Raw genomic sequence first — 22,189 nt, 5'->3', positions numbered from 1 at the left:
CTCTTGTCATGTTGTTTTTGAGCTGGGTTGTAGACTAAATCTTTAGTTTAACTCTTTGTCCTTGTCAGTGCTTCTAATTTGTTACTAATTGTTGGGTTTCCATATGTTGTGCTCTGTTTTTGTGGTCTTTGCTACTATGTTTTTGCAGATGACTCCAAGGAAGAAGACTACTGCATAGAAGGCTGACAAAAGGAAGAAAATGGATAATACTTGATTCAGGTCTACAAAACACTTTGAGAGATACAATCAGTTTTATGAGAGGGCTCCCATCATCCAAGAAAGATTTGTGGATTTGGTTGATTTAAAGGACTCTTTCATTCCCAGTTGTTTTCAAGACAGAGGTTAGGAAAAGCTACTAAGTGATCTGCCTGGGGTATGTGAACCTTTGATCAGAGAATTCTATGCCAATGTTGTCTTAAGAGAGGATGAGATCAACTGTTGGATAAGAGGCCATGAATTCAACATTGATCTGGAGTACATTGATGAGGTGCTTGGTTTTGAGGAATTCGACCATGATTTCACACACTACAAGGACATAATGCTCTCCATAGAAACTGTCCAATCTCATATTGGTGGAGTTAGAGAAGGAAGATGCCTCGATACTACTGCTTTTCTAGTTGATATGAGATGTCTTACAGTGATCATGATGTTCAACTTGTACCCAGTGGAGAAGATGACCACCATTAATAATGCTAGAGCCATTTTCCTCATGGAGCTCCGGGAAAACACTTACATTGATATTAGTGCTCATATCTTCTATATTATTGTTGCTGAGACAAGAACCACTTCAAGGGCAAAGTTGATTTTCCCTAGTTTACTCATGAGGCTCTTTAGAGCAAAGGGTGTGGAAATTCCTCAAGACATCAGTCTTAGGCCTACTCCTTCAGCTATTAATGCCCTAACCATTACACGGATCAGAGTTCGTCTGTCGGGTGATAAAGAGGAGAGTGATCAAGAATAAGGAGAACCAATGGAAACTGAGATAGAAGTTGAAGGACAACCCTTAAGCTCAAAAGGCCATGGCAAAAGGAGCTGAGCTTCATCATCCTTTGCAGTCCCCTTAGATGCATTTCAAATCATCCTTGAAAGGATTGACGGACTCTAAGACGTTCAGAATGAGCAATCTGATAGATTGGCTACTCTCCAAGAGTAGATGAATCTACTTTCAGCAAAGTTTGATAGCTTTACTACCCAACAATAGCCCTTTGGCCATTTCGGTCAAAAATGGGGAGAACTTTGGAGGAGAAGTAGGGGTAGCTCTTGAGGGGGAGCAAAGCAAAAAAAAAAAAAAAAAACTTTTAAGCATTTTGATTTCTGTTATCTATGGTTTTTGTTATTATGTTTTGGATAATCTTAATTATGGGTTTGCTCAGTACTATGCTAAATACTTGGTTATAACTCATGGATGGTTTTAGTGCTTTTGTTTAAAGTTTCTGAGGTATTTTGGTTTAGATATATAAGTTTATATTCAATATATTGCTTTGTACCCATGCTTTGTAGCTTAGTACTTGTTGTTAATGTTATGCATTTCTTTAAGTACATCACTTTTGTGCCCTTGTTGGATTTTATATCCTTGATGCAATTACCTTGTGTTGTTGTATCGATTAAGTGTTGGACATGCAAATGATACTTTGCATTGAGCTTATTAGCTTGCATGTTCAGATGCTCATTTCTTGTGTGAATGATCATTGTGGTCACTATTTTATAGTGATTGTTTTTTTTTTTTTTGGTCAAGCCATGCTTTATTGCTTTAAACTCTTTTGCTTGATCCCATTGTGCTTGCTCCATATGCATTTCAAGTTTTCAGCTTACAATGATCGTATTATGTTGTTTTCAAGAAATACTTGTACGTATGGTTCAAGAGCTTCTCAGATTCTAGAGTTAGGTGTGAGTGAGTTTTGTTCAACTGTTCCTAACTCACATGTTAAATCTAGAGTTTGTTTTAGGGTTTTGTCACAGAATAGCCAAAGGGGGAGATTGTAAGGTTGAATTTATTCAATCATTTTTTTGGCTTTATTCCATGCCAAATTTGCTTATTATTTAGCATTCAGAAACCCTGTATTTAGGTGGGAATCATGTAAGGGTAGTGTGTGAGAAAGTGTGAAGAAAAGCTCAAGAGTGTGCAATCAAGAAGAGCCTCGTGACTGGCACACGACTGGTAAGTTGCCAAAAGTGGCACACGTGTGAAGCATGTAAGGAAGTTGAAGGGTCACACCAGCTGTTGCACTACAGGTCAAAACATCCAGTCTGGCAAGGCAGTTAGCTTGTGACTCGTTCCAGTTACGAGCTCGAGTCGCTAGACCACTCTGTTTGTTACAAACCTAACCTTCGCATTCCAAACACACACTGGTATAAATACCCTTATACCCACAAAATGTAGAGAGCTTCTAGAGAGAATTTTGAGAGAGAAACCCTAGAGAAAAACAAGATTGACTCATTAACAATCTTCATCTTTTGATTCTCCAAATTCCTCTACTCTCACACTCTCCATTGATACATCCTTAAGAGGTACATTAGCCAAATCCTTATCTCACCATACCCATATCTGTGAGAAGGTTATTTGGTACTTGTAAAGCAATTAGGAAGGGACCAATTGATATTGGTTGATGCAATGGGTTAATTGCGGGATCCGATAAGTTAGAGAAGACAAAGGTTCGGCGTAACCTCGTTGGAGCAAGTAGCTTGGAGGGTTTAGGTATATTGGGTAGTGTAAGGTTGAATTTTATCAACCATCTTGTTGGCTTTATTCCATACCAAATTTGCTTGTATTTTAGCAATTAGTAACCCTGTATTTAAGTGGGAATCATGTAAGGGTAGTGTGTGAGAGAGTGTGAAGTAATGCTCAAGATTGTGCAAAGAAGCAGGGGCTCGTGACTGGATCTCGCAGGGGGCTCGCGGCTTGCAAGCTGCCAAAAAGGTGCACACGTGTCAAGCATGCCAGAAGCTGAAGAGTCACGCCAGCTGTTGCATTACAGGACAAAAGTCCCAGGCTGGCCAGGCCGTTAGCTCGTGGCTTGAACTAGCGACTCAGCCCAGTCGCGAGGTCAAGTCGCCAGAACACCCTGTTTGGGAAAAACTAACTTTTCACATTCCTTCTCACCCTACTATATATATACCCTTATACCCACGATATTGAGAGAGCTTCTAGAGAGAATTTTGAGAGAGAAACCCTAGAGAAAAATAAGATTGATTCATCCACAATCTTCACATAGAAACTCTTCAAATTCCTAAACTCTTCAAATTCCTCTACTCTCTTCCTCTCCATTGTCAAATCCTTGAGAGGTACATTACCAAAACCTTTTCTCACCATACCCATATCTATGAGGAGGCTATTTGGTGTTTGGGAAGCAGTTAAGAAGGGACCAATTTCATATTGGTAGATGCTATGGTCAAGTAGCGGAATCCGGCAAACTAAAGAAGAAATAGGTTCGGCGTAACCTCGTTGGAATAGGAGCTTGGAGGGCTTAGGTACATTGGGTAGATTAGGTTTGGAGGGTCTTCTGTTATTCATGTATCCCAACTACATTCTTTAGTGGATTGTTTACCGCTTGGAGGGCGGCGGAGAGGTTTTACGCCGAGGGCTTCAGTTTTCTCTTCGATAACACATCGAGTGTTGTTCTTGTGTTTGCATCTCTCTTTCCTTAATCTTTTCCATTTAATTTTTGCTGTGGATATGAATTTAATTGGTTTAGATTCTTTATCAATTCTGTATTAAGCTTATGTTCATTTTCTGCACATTAATTGTTTGATATTAAGCTTGAATTGATTATTTGTAAATTGGGGGTCTAAATGTTCAAGGTGTTTTATACACTTATTAAACTTTCAGGTAGATTAGACTTGGAGGGTCTTCTACTATTCATGTATCCCAACTTTATTCTCTAGTAGATTATTGACCACTTGGAGGGTGGCAGAGAGGTTTTACATCGAGGACTTTAGTTTCCTCTTCGATAACACATCGCTGTGTTGTCTTTGTGTTTGCATCTCTCTTCCCTTAATCTTTGTCATTTAATTACTGCTGTGGTCGTGATAATTTTTAGTTTTAGATTATTTTACCAATTCTGTTTTAGCTTATTTTCATATTCCGCACGTACATTGTTTGATAATAAGCTTGAATTGGTAATTTGTAAATTGGGGTTTAAACGTTCATAGTTGTTTTACACACTATTTGAACATTCAATGTAGTTAACCATAAGATCCTTGTTTAAAAGCTTCTCCCTCGCAAAATGATAATCAACTTCTATATGCTTAGAACGAGCATGAAAAATAGGATTAGAAACTAAGGCGAAAGCAAAAACATTATCACACCACAAGATTGGAGGATGATATAAGTAAACACCAAGATCTTTAATCAACATCCTCAACCAATAAAGCTCAGTAGTGGTTATAGCTAAAAATCTGTATTCAGCCTCTATAGATGACCTTGAAACTGTAGGCTGCTTCTTAGTAGACCATGTGATACGGAAACCACTCAAAAATACAACTAGAACAGTGATTGACCTCCTATCTATAGGATCACCTACCCAATTTGTATCACAAAAGGTAGAAAGAGACAATGGACCTGCTTGAAAATGAATCCCCATATGCAAAGACCCTTTCAAATATCTGAGAATCCTCTTAGACACTACAAGATTATGCTGAGTAGGCTTGCTCATAAATTAGCAAGCTTGTTGCATAGCATAGGACAAATCTGGTCTAGTAAAAGTTTTATACTGAAGTGCCCTAACCAAACTTCTATATAGGCAGTAGGATTAGTGAGGAGAGGACTATGAGCTGGAACAAAATAATGATTCGAGGCACAAGGATTAGAGCAAGGCTTATAGTCAAGCATATTAAACTTAGTAAGAAAATCTTGAGCATACTTAGACTGGTGAACAAAAAGACCAAAATTTGTGTATTCATTCTGAAGCCCAAGAAAGTAATTCAAGCAACCAAGATCCTTAAGAACAAAAGAGGAACCAAGCTGACTCACAATCTCAATAACAAAGGAAGAATTATTGCTAGTGATGATGATATCATCAACATAAAGCTGCAGATACATAACATGAGAAGAATGAATGAGAATGAAGAGGTTAATATCAGCACAAGAGGCATGAAATCTAAGATGAAACAACTGAATGGTTAAACTATCAAACCAGGTCCTAGGAGCTTGCTTAAGGCCATAGATTGCCTTATGTAAGAGACACACATGATCAGGTTTGGAGCTGTAATTTTAAAAACCCATTTACAGCGAACCACATTCTTACCATATGGTATAGGAACAAGAGACCAGCTATGTTGTTGTTGAAGGCTAGCAAATTCCGAGTCCATTGCTGCAATCCAATGAGAGAACTTGGAAGCCACAACATAAGAGGGAGGTTCAGTAACAACAGTTAGCTTGAACAACATAGGCTTTGGGGTTAAAAATACCATTCTTAGACCTGGTAAGTATAGGATGAGTATTCGTAGGAACACTAAGGCTAGACATAGGTGTAGACATAGTGGGAACAATAACAAGAGTAGAGTTAGGATTAGGTAAGGAAGTAGTGTCAATAGAAGAACTAGAAACAATGGCAACAGAAGGTAGGGAACAAAAGATAGGAATAGAAGAATCAAAAGTTGATGGAACAAAGAAAGGAAGCAAAGTAGCGAACCAAGGATCAAAAATAGGAAGAGATGAAGGAGAAGGCACATAATCCATACTTGACAAGGATGGAAACATAGATTCATGAAAGAGACAATGAGGGGAAATATACACTTTCCTAGTAGAAACTTTCAAATAGATATAACCTTTGGAAAGAGAAGGATAGCCCAAAAAAATACACATCCTGGACTTTGGATTAAATTTATGAGAAGAGTAAGGCTTAAAAAATGGAAAACAAGCACAACCAAACACCTTTAAAGCATGCTAAAAAAGCTTTCTAAGGTAAAGCTTCTGCCAAGGAGACATAAAATTAAGAATAGAAGATGGAATCCTATTAAGAAGATAGACATTAGTACTAAAAGCATAAGACCAATAAGACAAAGGAAGATTAGTCTTATGAAGCATAGCTTAACCAGTCTCAACAATATATCTATGCTTTCTTTTAGCCACCCCATTCTGTTGAGGGGTGTAAGGACAAGAAAGTTGATGAGATATACCATTATCTAGACAAAAGGCCTTAAATTTGTGATTAACAAATTCAGCACCACCATCAGACCTTAAAGTTTTGATTTTGGTATTGAACTGATTCTCAACAAGAGATTTAAAATGAACAAACACACTAAAGACATTAGATTTCTGTTTAAGCAAGAATAGCCATGCAAAACGAGTAAAATCATCAACAAATATCACATAAAACCTGTGTTCAAGTACAGAAACAATAGGAGTAGGGCCCCAAACATCAGAATGAACCAATTCCAAAGGAAAAGTAGTACTGGATACATGTTTTGGAAAAGAAGATTTGTGCATTTTAGCACTTATACAAGAAACACACTATGAAAAAAATATCACTAGAAGGAGAAATGTTAACAGTGTGTACATCAGAGAAGGCAGAATGCAAAATCTTGGAACAAGGGTGCCCAAGTCTTTGATACCAAAGCAAAGCCTAAGCAAAAATAGCAACAAAACAACTTGAATTGATAGAGGATGTAGGTGAAGATGGAAAAGAAGCAATGGGTTGAATAGGATAGACCCCATCTTTACTCAACCCTCTTTATAGGACCTTCCTCGTAGGTAAATCTTGAATTGAGAACTGATGAGCATCAAAATAACAAAAGACATTATTTTGCAAACAAAACTTATGCATTGGAAGTAAGTTTGAAGCAATCTGTGGTACTCTAAGTATGTTATTAAGATTGAAATTGTGGAAAGGAGTGAGAAGCTTTCCATTACCAATATGAGTAACTAGTAATTCTTTCCCATTGCCCACTGTAACAGTCTCACCAGCTGTAGGTTTTTGATGAAGAGAGAGCTGAGCCAAGTTTGGTGTAATGTGATCAAAAGCACCAATGTAAGTGAGCCAATTCTAGTTCAAAGGAGAAACTGTGTTTGCAGCCATTGAACTTGTAGCCATCGAAGCAAGCTTAGTTGGAGGATGTCTCCCTTGATAAGGAAAATTCATTTTATGGTAATAGTCCAGAGCAGTATGACCATTCTTACCATAGATCTGGCAAACTGGCCTTGACCTTGTTGAAAATTAGACTTGGATTAAGGTTGTGAAGGGGAAAACTGACCTTGACCATTGTAGGATTGGACAAAGAACTAAGATTGACCAGTAGAAAATTGAGTAGATTGACCATAGAGAATTGACCATTGCTGTTACCTCTTCCATTACCATGACCATGACTATTGCCATTCCTTCCTCTTCCTCTATTAAAATATTGATTGAACTAATTAACTACCATAGCAAATAAAGAAGAATCTCGAAGATTAGACCTTTTCTTCATTGATCTTTAATTAGCATTGAGCAGAGTACTCAACTCTTCAAGAGTAACTACATCATTTTTTGTTTGTATGGCTGAACAAAATGCATCATATTTTGGTGGCAAAACTTCAAGAGCTAGGTGAATAAGTTCTTCCTCATCAACACAAACTGTCACACACACCAAGCTTATCACGAATTTCTTTGATCCGTTGAAAGAATGTGTTCATGCTATCTGAACCTTTCTTGAGACTCATCAATTCATTCCTTAAACTGAGAATGTGAGATTGAGAAACTGAAGCAAAACGTTTCTCTAGGATCTTCTAGACTCCTCTACCAGATTTTTGACCTACTGTGAGAGCCAAAATTGACGGAAGAGAGTAGAATTGATGAAAGTGAATAGTGCTTGTTCACAATTCCTACATTGGATATATTCAGGATTAGTTTTAGTGGTATATTCCCTGAGCTGTCCTTAAGAAGAGGATTTGGAGCTTCAAGATTATCTTCAATGAAGTTGATCATTGAGTAAGCATCCAAAATCACCTCAATTTGGTGTCTCCAAACCAAATAGTTGTTGTAATCAAGCTTTACTGTCATCATGCTCGCCATGTTAGACAGAAGTAGCATCGAAGGATTAACTCCATGAGTAGAAATTGTAGTGTGTGTACTTGTGCTTGAGCTTGTAGCAGAGGAAGTTGAATTTGCAAAGGACACCATTGATACCGTGAAAGAGAAATAGATTCTAGAGAGAGAATTGAGATAATCCAAGAAATAAAAAACTTGTATTATCACACACTAACAGTAGATTATGATTTAGATATTTATACACTATTATAGCTAACCTCCTCTAACTAACCAGCAGGGACGGAACCAGGATTTGAACCCGGGGGGGGGGGAGGGGGCAAAGCATGAACCAAAAAAATTTCAAGTGACATGGTTTATTAAAAAAAAAAAATCATGGTAGGCAAAACAATTGCATTTTATTACCATAAATATTTAAGTCAAGAAGGAAATAATATGAATAAAAAAAGTTGAAAGTTACAATATGATATTCTAACCTTTTCAAAGAAGAAGAATAAAAAAAGAAGAGGATTTCGGATCTCCAAATTTTGGGTAATTTGAATAAAAATGTTGATTTTATCACGTTGACCAACTCACCAATATGATAAACCCATACTTTTGAATGCAACTAAAAATCATACTAATGAATTTTTCAAAACTTTTTTTGAGGATTTTAAAAAATTGGGATATTAATATTAAGAGTTGGCAATGTTACATCATTAATATTGGCTTCTAAAAGAATTTTGCATTTTATCTTTTGAAAAAAATTTAAATATTGTAATTGACTTTTCCATAATTTATAAATCAATTAAAAAGTCATATAAATTATTGTTACCCCCGTAAGGGAATTTTTTTTTCTATGAGATTTTTTTAGTTATGAATAATTGAATTATGATATTGGTGATTTGTAGATTTTTTATTGTGTTGTATTTAGACTATGGAGGGGCCACAGGCCCAAAGAAAGGGTTAGATGATTAGTTTCTTTTGGGCTATTTGGACCAATCCAAAAATTTGAGGGGGGCCAACTATAAACTCTAAAATATGAGTCTTCCAATATACTAAATTTTTTCAAAGAAATGGTTTTTTTTTTTTTTTTGTGTGGGGGGGGGGGGCAATGGCCCCCCTCCGCCCCTTAGTGGGTCCGTCCCTGCTAACCAGCGAGATTTAAGCAAAGACTAACTAACCTTCTAATGAACCAGTCACAGCTGTACACATGGCCACTAATCATAACTAACTCAGCTACTAATGATATACACTAAGCTATAGGTAGTTTTACATAACTTATAACAAACTACATACCGTTTCTACTGTTTATGTTGCTCTTCCTTCTGCTTTGCACGTTCTGCCTTTACACTGGAGACCTTAGTAGGCGTGTTCGCCCAAAAAGGTATGTATCCTATTCGAGTAAGAAACGGACAGTAAGACTCAGATTTTACCTAAGCAAGGCCCTTACAGGCATCATCCCCATGGTTTTGTAGTAAGGATCACATTCACAAAATCCCACCATGTTATTCAGCCAGTTTAAGGAAGGGATCTTATATATCTAGGTAGGGCTAGGAATACTTTCACAAACCTATTTACCAAAAGAATGAAAGAAGCTACAAGAGACAAGAAAAATTCAAGATATCTCATTCTCCAAGGAGAATGGGCTGAACCAATAGTAGGGCAAGAATATAACTTCCACTCTCTATTAATCTATTGTGAATTTGGTAGCTAGGCATTGCACTAGTTCTGAATTCTCCCCATAGTGATCCATATCCCAACTTTCTAGCGTAGAAAGAGTATTCTGCCCAACTCCCTCATAACTCGATCCAGACCTTGAAAAACCCCAAGTCTTGTAAGTAAACTTAGTGGGGGAGTTAGAAATTTTTTCTAGGGGGACCAAAAAGAGGAGTATAGAGCTGCTAATATATTTAGCACAGTTCAATTAGAAATGATGGACGGCTGCTGGAAACCACCCCCTAACCTGCGTTTAAAGTGAATGTGGATGGTGCAGTCTTTGCTGTTCAAAAAGAGGCCGATTTTGGGGTCTTCATTTGGGATGCTCAAGGCTTATTGATTGCGGATCTAAGTAAGAAAATAAAGGCTCTATTGGGGCTATTGAGATTGAAGTGAAGGTTTTTGAGGCTGGCACGCAATTTGCCAAAGAAATGGGTATACAAGAGTTTATTATGGAGGGCGATTTTTTGACTATCTAGATCTAATGCTTTGGCTGAGCAAAGTCTTGCGTCTATCTTTGTGACTCCTATCATATATGGCATAACTTCTTTTGAGGTTCAATGTGTTGAGTTTCCCATGTTTTTAGACAAGATAATATTCCTGCTCATCTATTAGAAAAAAAATGTTTTAGGCATTGCTAATTTTTTCTGTATGGATCAAAGAAAATCTTTGTGTTCTTGAGCAAGCTGTTATCTATAATGTACTCTCTATTTCTCAAGTTTAATGAAGTTTATATATTCCTATAAAAATCATAATAATAACAAAGAATTCCTATAAAATAATAATAATAACAGAGCATGTTCTATTGTACTAGGAGAACTGTAGCAATAGCCAATATTAGTAGGTGTGTATTTGGTTTTATATTTATTTTGATAATTTAATAAGTATAGAGACATACCTACAATGACGATCTTCAATTTAGATTTTCGCTTCTCACAATTATAAGCACCTTCTGTGTTCTCACAATCCAACTTGCTTTTGCAATTATTGAGATGTTCTTCACATTCATTAATATCTGATAGGATAACAAAAAGTTTAACAAATTAATTTTGGAGCTCTCACCATTAGTATAATCTTCATTTATAAATGTGACAGGATGACAAACAAATTAAAGTTTTCTCCAATTTAGAGCTCAACCTATACCTAGACCGACAAGAGATTACAAAAATGGGAAGGAACATGTTAATATATATTAACACTCTACATTTTACTTTAAAAGATTTATAATTACAAACTGACATTGTACTGAATGTGATAAATATCAAATTAACAACATTATAAATAAATTTATTATTTATATATTTGAAATATTATTTAAAAAGTTGATACATCAGTTTATAAGTTATATGTAGTAAAATTTGTAATATTCCTAATATAATTCGAAGTGAAATTATAAGTTTATTGTAAACATGCTTGGTCCAGAGATTAAAGTAATCAATATCTACAGAAAGTTGTCACGGTTTGGTCAAGGAAACGAAATATTATTATACTGATTAAAAATTGTGTATCATTTTGGGGTTATCACTACATGTCTTGTTCTTTTGTTAAGAGTAATAATTTGAATTATGTTAATCCTTAACTCAATATATTAATAATGGACCTACCGTTTAAAAATGTTAGTATATAGCTTAGTTTAGCCTAACCCATCGGGTTTAGCCTAGTATATTATATTTGTAGTATACTCATATTATTTGTACTTCACATACTTAGCCTATATAAGACTTTTTATTGTACAGTGTTATTTACACAGAATAGACATCAATATACAGACTACTCTCTCTCTCTCTCTTCTTAACATGGTATTAGAGCCAATGCTCTGACTTTCTGGCACTTATGGTCTTCTCCGAAGTCTTTTCATTGCCTTCGCCTTCATCCAATACCCACTGTTAGAAGCGAGTTACCGTTGTCAAACCCACAGTCTCTACAACTCTTAGAGCCAATTCTTCTGTTCATCAAACTACCAACTCAAAGGCATAGATTGATAGATCGGAAAATCCTGAGTAAAACCCAACCATACCCAACCAGAATCGATTATATCTGGCTTCCCACATGCTTCCACTCACCACTTGAAGTTTCGGTCTCACAAAAATATGTGCCCATGCACTGTCACATGCCACCACCCTTCTTCACACATTCTCATGCGCCAAACACGCCGTCACTTTCCCCACGCGTATCATGCGCCACACGTGCCATTCACTTATGTGTTGCCATGTTAGCCCTAGTGATGTTAGCACGCGTCATCAATGTGGCATCAGCCCTAATGATAGCAACATAGTGATGTCAGCATCTGTTGACCCTTGACTCTGATCACTCCGTTGGCTTTGACCATCGTTGCCGCGGTTGGTCGCGGTCAAAATTTTTCAAGAAGTCCTATCTTGCTCAATTTTTCATATAGATTCTGATTTTGGGTTTCGTGTCTTTGTTTGAGGTCTCTAAATCCTTCTTTTTGGTTATTTTCTTCATTATGGCTCAACAAAATGAACGAGACATTATATTTCCTATCACCGTTATCTTGGATGGCCCTACTAGCTATCATGCATGGTCTTAAAATATGATTGTCTTTCTCAAGGGTTGCAAACTATGGCGGTATGTAACTGGTTTGATTCCCAAGCCAGTACCAATACCTAAGTCCAAAGCCACAACTGATGTTGATATCTCCAAGCCATAACTCTCCCATTCCTCTTAGCACATCCAATCTTTATTTACACTACTAATGGAACTCTTATGCCTTTTAGTCATAAAGGAACAATCTCTTCTCCTAGTTTATCCCTTAATGATATTTTTCATATTCCAAAGTTGTCCCTTAATTTTCTTTTTGTTTGTCAACTTTGTAAAATTATGAGTAGATATTCTATTTACTAATCATGGTATGGATGCGCGGGATCCCTGAATGGGACAAGTGCTTGGGATAGGCCGTAAGGTTAGATGTATGTTTGAGGTTCATGACTTGAAGATTCCTTCACAAGTTGTTTCTGTTGCTACAACTACTATCACCCTTTCACTTTATTTATGGCATGCTCGTCTTGGTTATACATCATTATCTCATCTTTAGTTGTTATCTTCTCAAGATCATTTAGGTTCAATTCAGTTTCCAAATTTTGATTGTACTTCCTGTCATTTTGGCAAACAGAAAAAAATTGCTCTTTAATAATAGTGACTCTTTTTCTTCTGCACCTTTTAATCTTATACATTCTGATATTTGGGGGCACTGATTCCCACTGAGAGGTGATCTCAATATTTTGTCATATTTGTGGATAATTTTTCTTGATATACCTGGATTTGTCTACTTCACCATAGGTCTGAACTTGTGTCCATTTACCAAACATTTCATAAAATGATTGAAACATAGTTCAATCGCATCATTTATATCTTTTGGTTAGATAATGCTCAAGAATATTAATGATAAATCTTTCTTATCCTTTTCAGATAGCAATGGTACCCTCCCTCACTGTCTTGTCCTTACACCTTTAAAAAATATGGTCGTGCAAAACGAAAACATCGTCACATTCTTGATGTTGTCCACACCCTTCACATTTCTGCCTTTATTCTTGAGTGCTTTTGGGGTGAGGTAGCACTCACTGCTGTTTACACCATTAATCGTATTCCTTCACTAACCACACAAAAAATCACCCTTCGAGCTTCTCTATGGTCAAACCCCTAACTACTTATCTCTTTGGGTTTTTGGTTGTGCTTGTTTTTGTCTCTTTTCTTCCTTGTGAACGGACAAAGCTATAGCCTCATGCTTGTCTTTTTTGCTTCCTTGGCTATAGTGTATCCCAAAAGGGATTTCCTTGCTATGATCCATCACTCATCGCCTTCGTGTCACTTGTCATGTTGAGTTTTGGGAATATCGTCCTTTCATGAGTCTTCAGTAGTTTTGCTATATTCTCCTCCTCAGAGTCTCCCATTTTTACTAATATTTTCCTTTCTTTCTATCTTGAACTCGTGGAGGATTCTTCAACATTGGTTGCCTCTCCAGATGACTCATCTCTGGTTTTGTCCCTAGCACATAACCTGTCTGTCTTGCATCTTGTGGCACCACTATCTTCTAAGCCTCCTGTTGGTCCTGACCTTCGTCCCTCTACTTAGGTAAGCGTTCCTCCTCCTTATCTCACTTATTATCACTACTTTTTTGCTCTTTCCACCCTCCATAAGCCTCACACCTAATCCTCTTTGGTAGCAAGTTATGTTCGAAGAACTAGATGCGTTCACAAAAATCAAACTTGGGATATGGTTGATTTGCCTCCTAGTTAGTCTGTAGTAGGTTATAGCTGGGTTTACAAGATCAAGACCAAGGCTGATGGATCTGTCGAACAATACAAGGCTCGCCTAGTTGCCAAGGGTTTTACTCAGGAATATGGCATTGACTATGAGGAAACATTTGCTCCTGTTGCTCACCTTATATCTGTCAAATTTCTTATTACTGTGGTTGCCGTTTGCCATTGGACTCTTTATCAGATGGATGTGAAGAATTCTTTCTTCAATGGATAACTCCAAGAAGAAGTGTACATGCAACCACCCCCTGGCTAGACTCACTCAAGCCATTAAGTTTGTCTCCTTTGTCGTGCTCTTTATGGCCTCAAGCAGGCTCCTCGAGCTTGGTTTGAAAAGTTTAGCTAAGTTGTTGCGCAACAAGGTTTCACTTCGAGTTCTTATGACACTACTCTTTTTATTCGAAGGTCCTCTGTTGGTATCACTCTTATTCTTTTTTATGTTGATGACATGATTATTACTAGAGATGATTCTACAGGTATCCGCTTTCTTCAGCACTTCCTAGTCAGTATTTTGAGATGAAAGATTTGGGTACTCTTAGCTATTTTCTTAGGCTTGAGGTTACCTCATCCTATGATGGATACTATATTTCCCAAGCTAAATATGCTTTTGATCTTCTCTCTAAAGCCAGTATCACGGACAACAAAAATGTTTCCATTCCCTTGGAATATAATGCCAAGCTCACACCCTTGGTTGGTGAACCTATATCAGATGCTACTCGTTATTGTTAGTTGGTTGGTAGTTTGATCTATCTCACTGTCACTCGCTAGGATATTTCACATGCCGTGAATATGGTTAGTAAGTTCATGAACGCCCCTTGTTCTATCCACTATGCTGTTGTTCTTCAGATTCTTCGATATGTCAAGGGCACACTTTATCATGGTCTTCATTACTCCTCTCAATCTTCTCTTGAGCTCCATACTTATTCAGATGCGGATTGGGCAGATGATTCGACTAATCGATGCTCCATCATAGGTTTTTGTTTCCTGTTGGGTAATTCTCTTGTCTCATGGCGCAACAAGAAGTAGGACGTGGTTTCTTGTTCTAGTACCGAGACTGAGTATCGTGCTCTTGCTGACACAACCTATGAGCTTGACTGGCTTTGATGGCTCTTAGCTGACATGGATGCTCCACAACCCACTGCCACTCCTCTTTATTGTGATAATCGTAGTGCTATCTACATTACTTATAACGATTTATTCTATGAACATACCAAGCTCATTGAGATCAACTGCCACATCACTCGTCAGCATCTCAAGAAAGGCAATCTCCAGTTGTTCTCCATCTCCTTTGTTGACCAACTTGCTGATACCTTCACCAAAACTCACCCGCTTGGTCGTTTTCAAGATCTTATATCCAAACTCCAGTTGGCTTCCTCTTTGCCACCTCGAGTTTGAGGGGGGATGTTAATATATAGGTTAGCCTAGCCTAGCCCATCGGGCTTAGCCCCGTATACTGTACTTGTAGTATACTCATATTACTTGTACTTCATACGTAGCCCATATAAGACTCTCTATTGTACAATGTTATTTACATAGAATATACATCAATATACAGATTATTCAATTTCTCTCTCTCTCTCTCTCACTTTATATTCTTAACCAAAAAAAGAAAAAATCAAATCCTTTGAAAAAATTGAAACTTTCAAGATTATATTGGCCATGGTTTGGGTGGGTTGGAATTGAAATATTGATTGGTGAATTGACTAAACTCACTGGTCTTTATTCTTTAGTCACCTAGTTAAAGGTCACGTGAGCACCCAAATATTTCAAGTGGCACGTTTCAATCTATAGGGCCTAATTAATATTCTTATAGGTATATAAATTTTATATTGGTTAAAATTTGGGGCCTTAGGTGATAGCCTAATTGGCCTAGTGGTAGGGATGACCTTGCTAACTTAGATACTGGTAAAATAAATGCTGATTGTACTAGTCGATATGGTACAAAATTAAGTCCCTAGTCGAAGATGTTTTCGACCAAATATGTTTAATTAACAAATAGTGCGTGCCCATTTCAACTGTGTTATATTATTGTTTGATAACTTTCAATGAGAAAAATAATTGATAATATTATATGTATGCTGCTTGATATTTTTGAGTTGATATTTCTAACATAGGATACACTTTGAAGCAGAGCTATCCACAACTGAATCTATATATTCAAATTCAAACTCTATCAAGCCTATGAAGGGGTCTAGCATTACAATAATTATTTCAAAATCACTTTAATTTTTCAAACATTTTCTCCCAAAAAAAAAAAAAAAGCCACCTTAGTTTGATGCTGTTCGGCAAAAAGCAAATTTCACTTGATGAAAAAAAGAAAGGAAAAAAGTTACTAATAATGTTCCAATTCTATCGTGCTATAAAGAAAGGGTGGGGGATTGTTACCAAAACTAAGTCCACTTTGGGTTAGGCTTGGGTCTAGTGTTCAGTGGCACTAGATCTGTTGAGATGGTTACATATGTCCACTTTTGGACACATGTCACCATTTAACCAAGTCTAGTGTACTGGACCTAAACCAAGTCCAATTACTTTTACTTATACTATCTATTTTAAAATGATAATTATCAACTATAATTAATATTTTTTATTTTTAAATAAATTATAATCATATAACTAATTTGGTTAGTAAGCATTATTTTGAGATTATTCTATATGATAATTTAATTTTAATAAATATGTATTTTCCAAACCTCAAGGGAGGTTTTTATAATTTATTATAAAAAAAAAAAAAAAAAAAAAGAGTTTTCTTGCAGTAATGGGAGTGCCAAATGGCAGCCTGGCACCAAATTTTATTGTATTCAATTTAGTAGTAAAATATTATTAAATTGAAGAATTTTGGGAGTAAATACACACACACACACATATATATATATATATATATATATATATATGAATATAAATTCAAACTAATCAAGCATAAGAAGGGGTCTAGCATTACAATAATAATTTCAAAGTCACTTTTAGTTTTTCAACTTTTTCCCTAAAAAATAAAAGTCGCTTTAGCTTTGACTCTGTCCTACAAAATGCAAATGTCACTTGATGAAAAAATGAAATGAAAAAGTTACTAATAATGTTCAAATTCTATCGTGCTATAAAGAAAGCACCCGCCCTTGCCCCGCCCCGGGGGGGGGGGGGGGGTGTTACCTAAACCAAGTCCACTTTGGGGTAGGCTTAGGTCTAGTGTCCAGTGGCACTAGACCTAAACCAAGTCCAATTACTTTTACTTATACTATTCCTTCTATTTTAAAATGATAATTACCAACTGTAATTAATATTTAAAGAAATTCTAATCATATAAGCAATTTGGATAGTAAGCATTATTTTGAGGTTATTTTTTTATGATAATTTAATTTTAAAAAATATGTATTTTCCCAAACTTCAAGGGAGATTATTATAATTCACTAAAAAAAGAAATTTTGTGTTGCAGTAATGGGAGTGCCAAACGACAGCCTGGCACCAAATTTTATTGTATTCAATTTAGTTGCAAAATATTATTAAATTGAAAATTTTTTGTGACTATATATATATATGTATATATGTATGTATGTATATATATATATATATGTATATATAGAATCTATCTATTTAAATTCAAACTTGATCAAGTCTATGAAAGGGTCCAGCATTACAATAATTACTTCAAAGTCACTTTAGTTTTTCAACTTTTCCTCAAAAAAAAAAAGTCTCTTTAGCTTTGACGCTATCCAACAAAAAGCAAATGTCGCTTGATGAAAAAATGAAAAGGAGAAAAAATTACTAAAAATGTTCAAATTCTATCATGCAATAAAGAAAGGAAGGGGGAGGGGGCTGGTTACCTAAATCAAGTTCACTTTGGGTCAGGCTTGGGTCTAGTGTCAAGTGACACTAAACCTAAACCAAGTACAATTACTTTTACTTATATTATTCCTTCTATTTTAAAATGATAATTACCAACTGTAATTAATATTTTTTTAATTTATAAATAAGTTATAATCATATAATTAATTTGGTTAGTATGCATTATTTTGAAGTTATTAAAAAAATATGTATTTTCCCAAACTTCAAGGGAGGTTATTATAATTTACTAAAAAAAAAAAATTTAGTGCTGTAGTAATAAGAGTGCCAAATGGCAGCTTAGCACCAAATTTTATTGTATTCAATTTAGTAGCAAAATATTATTAAATTGAAGAATTTTTGTGAGTATATATATATATATATATATACACACACACATATATAAATAGAATCTATCTATTTAAATTCAAACTTGATCAAGTCTATGAAAGGGTCCAGCATTACAATAATTATTTCAAAGCCACTTTAGTTTTTCAACTTTTCCTCCAAAAGAAAGTTGCTTTAGCTTTGATGTTGTCTGGAAAAAAGCAAATGTCACTTGATGAAAAATTGAAAGGAAAAAAGTTACTAGTAATCTTCAAATTCTATCGTGCTTCACAGAAAAGGGGGGGCGGGGAGTGTTAACTAAACCAAGTTCACTTTGGGTCTAGTTTTACTTATACTCTTCCTTCTATTTTAAAATGATAATTACCAACTTAATTGATATATTTTAATTTATAAATAAATTATAACCATATAATTAATTTGGTTAGTAAGCATTATTTTGCAGTCTGGCACCAACTTTTGTTGTATTCAATATAGTAGCAAAATATTATTAAATTGAAGAATTTTGTGAGTATATATATATATATATATAATTTATCTATTTAAATTCAAACTCAATCAAATCTCTATGAAAGGGTCCACCATTACAATAATTATTTCAAAGTCACTTTAGTTTTTTAACTTTTACTCCAAAAAAAAGTCGCTTTAGATTTGATGCTGTCTGACAAAAAGCAAATGTCACTTGATGAAAAATGAAAGGAAAAAAGTTACTAATTATGTTCAAATTCTATCGTGCTATAAAGAAAGGGGGTTGGGGGGGGGGGGGGGGGGGGGGGGGGGGGTGTGTTAACTAAACCAAGTTCACTTTGGGTCAGGCTTGAGTCTAGTGTCAAGTGACACTAAACCTAAATCAAGCACAATTACATTTACTTATACTATTCCTTCTATTTTAAAATGATAATTAGCAACTATAATTTTTTTTTAATTTTTAAATAATTTCTAATCATATAACTAATTTTGTTAGTAAGCATTATTTTGAGGTTATTCTATACGATAATTTAAAAAATATGTATTCTCCCAAACTTCAAGAAAGGTTATTATAATTTACTAAAAAAAAAATGTGTTGCATTAGTGGGAGTGCCAAATGGCAGCTTGGCACCAAATTTTATTGTATTCAATTTAGTAGCAAAATATTATTAAATTGAAGAATTTTTGTGAGTATATATATATATATATATATACACACACACACACATATATGGCAGGTTAGGTTCAAGTTACACTACATTAAGCAATATTATACTTATAGTTATACCACTCAATTTTTTATTTTTTCATTGGATGTGAATTTTAACAAATTCATCATTAAAGTACATTTTCTTCTAATATTCTTTATACTTGCAAATGCTTAAATTTCATTTTTTTTTTTATTGTTTAAAATTATGTGTAAAAGATGAGTTTAGATATTGAAGGTAAATATAATTTATAATTGGCTTGAAGTTTGACATGTATATTTAGGGTGGTATAAATTTTCTTATATATATATTTGACACAGGGAAGTGATGACTTGGCCTTTTCTCAGACTGATCCACTCCCTACCTATGGGAACCCTCAGAAACTCTATGAATCAATAATGTGGTGAATTAAATCTAGAACTTCGATATTTACATCATGCACTAGACAATTCATCACCCAAGTATCCTTGGACCTAGGGTAACATATTTTTATTATTCTTACGTATTTTAAAGTTTTATATAGCTAACAGTGATACATCGAAAAATTAGATATTGTTATTATACTGGTGAAAAATATAATAACAGTACTTAAAATTAAAATGATATGTTCTTGAAAAAATGCTATAATAAATTATAATTAGAAGTTAGGTTGTTAAAAACATGAATTTTGATTTACCATGTTAATAAATCGAGAAAGTTTTATGATCTCCTGCATTATATGTTCGTAAAAACAGTGATATAATAAATTATAATTAGAAGTTAGGCTGTTAAAAACTTAAATTTTGATTTACCATGTTAGTAAATCGAGAAAGTTTTATGATCTCCTGCATTATTAATATGTTCTAGCCTACACGTACAGCATGTTAAGAGCAACTTGTATATAAAACATAAACTAAATTACACTTTTGCTTCTTAAAGTTTTTAAGTGTTTTTATTTTAAGGACGAATGAGGACAACAACTTTTCAAAACCTATGTTTTACCCACAAACCAGTGCTCGATTTAGCAAACTAGGTGGTTTAATCACTATTCGAGTGGTTTCTACCGAAATTCAAGTTTCTCGGTTTTTTAGGCTTTAAAAACCGAATTAGTAACTGGTTTCTAATTAACTTAGTTTGATCGGGTTGTCTGATCAAAATTTTAAAACCATGTGAAAGGCACATAATGATCAAATTATTAATAGAAATGGATGGCAAGACCAAAATGAAAAGTGTAAAAAATGTAGGGTCTCAATGAAAATTTTGAAATGTAAAATGCTAAAATGATAATAATTTCAAATCTTAAAGGCCAAAAGTGTACTTCAGTCTAAAACACATACATCTTGATCTCATAAGCTCCCCAAAAAATAATTTGATATCTGTAGAATGATTTCAAAATTAGATGATTAATTATAGTTTCCTTTTATATTAGATTTTGTATGACACTTTCAATTGTTTACAATTATTTATTTATTTATTAGTATGGATTAGTAATTTTTAGATTACTTTTTTAATATTATCTTTTAATCTTGCTTATCCGAAATGATTACTATTACGCTCTATCTTATTCTCCGTTCTCTTACCATTCTATTTAAATATTATTATTTTTACTTTCTAATATTTTCTTTAGTACGAGGTGGAATAAAATTTGCGTTTAGTATCATCTAAAACGAATACTATTAAAATGGAGCACTCATGCAAAACTAGAAGTAGAACGGTGTGTATTTGAAGTTTACCTTCACATCCACCATCAACATAAGGATTTCCTTTGTATCCGGGAGCACAGTGACAAAAAAAGCTGTAGAAGTAGTCTTTGTTCTCGTCAGAGATATAACAACTGACTTTGCGCCTACCTTCGAGGAAGTGATACAACTTATGTGAATTGTTGTTCCGGAGAAGTATGGCCCACTCCAGCACCACAGGAACGTATTCCCAATATTGCACAGAAGAGGGATCTCGTTTGCTTTTCTCCAACCACTCTTTGTCTGCTAGGAAGGCATATTTGCAATGCTTTATCCCTTCGTCTTTGTCATTTGATTTGTTTCTACTTCTGAAAATAACATCAAATGTTTGAAGTTTTGAAGGGATATTCGTCGACTCGCAGCAGTTCAAACCCGAGCATTTAACTTCTTTTTCTACCTTCATGTCTTTCTTGCAATCCGACTCGCATCCGAAAACCTTAGGAAAAATATTTGCTATAATTGCATTGTTGTCGCAGCCGACAGAAACGAATGTGTTATGATAATGGGAGAAGTGAAAAGGACTACCTGTGATGTTGATGATGCTGTGATTTCCCGGGTACCTACAATACTTGGAATAAATTGTTGGCACTTGGACCTGAACTGTAGGCACAATAAATTTGTTGGTACTTGAATTGCTAATAATATTGATTTGCCGCACCTCCTTATCAATACTTGTTAAGAAGGCTTGAGCAGAGCCACCAGTTCCATTGCAAACAATTTCGAACCACTTGTCCAAGTAACAATCGGGTCCAATTCCAAATGGGTATGGAATTTGAAGGTTTCCACACCTACTTTTACAATTGGGTTTTGCTATAGGAGGTGCTGCTTCTGCTAATTCGTATGTAAGCAGAAGCATGAAAGCTTGCATAACCAACTGCACAGCCATTTCTTTGCGGGTGTCACTCACAACAAGCGGACTTTAATAGAACTCTGTCACTCCTAACCTTCTCCCATCTGTTACATACACCACTCTCAATGATATAGGAAACGGGGCCACCCCGACCACTCGGTAAAGATTGGCATCTACTTTTGTTGTTGTGTCTTTATCAATGTTATCGTACTGTCAAACACAAAACAAAATTTTGATCTCCTCTTCTCCTCCACAAGAATTCCTTTAATTAAAAAGAAAAAAGAAAAAAAAAATCCAGCCTCTCAAAGTTATGTTGAATTGTTTAAAGTTTTAACCAAATTACCTTCCCTACAAA

The 22,189-nt window shown here is 35.1% G+C and overlaps 1 protein-coding gene across 2 annotated transcripts in view; it reads right to left on the bottom strand.

Moving 5' to 3' along the window:
• LOC115984193 (wall-associated receptor kinase-like 9) overlaps positions 1 to 21,907 on the bottom strand; it is a 36,343-nt gene extending 14,436 nt beyond the window's left edge. The window contains exons 1-3 of one of the 2 annotated variants that reach the window (XM_031107138.1): positions 21,510 to 21,589; positions 20,979 to 21,420; positions 10,558 to 10,674 (exon numbers count right to left, since the gene is read on the bottom strand). In XM_031107138.1, coding sequence (XP_030962998.1) covers positions 10,558 to 10,674; positions 20,979 to 21,387 — 526 coding nt within the window. In that variant the 5' untranslated portion in view covers positions 21,388 to 21,420; positions 21,510 to 21,589. Of the gene's footprint in view, positions 1 to 10,557; positions 10,675 to 20,978 lie in introns of both variants that reach the window. The other variant, XM_031107136.1, reaches the window with a different exon arrangement.
• Positions 21,908 to 22,189: the final 282 nt, after the last annotated feature.

This window comes from Quercus lobata, chromosome 4 (genome assembly GCF_001633185.2).
Source record: "Quercus lobata isolate SW786 chromosome 4, ValleyOak3.0 Primary Assembly, whole genome shotgun sequence".
Taxonomy (NCBI): domain Eukaryota; kingdom Viridiplantae; phylum Streptophyta; class Magnoliopsida; order Fagales; family Fagaceae; genus Quercus; species Quercus lobata.
The sequence above is the reverse complement of the archived record's forward strand: the minus strand, read 5'-3'. Positions and strand labels throughout refer to the sequence as shown.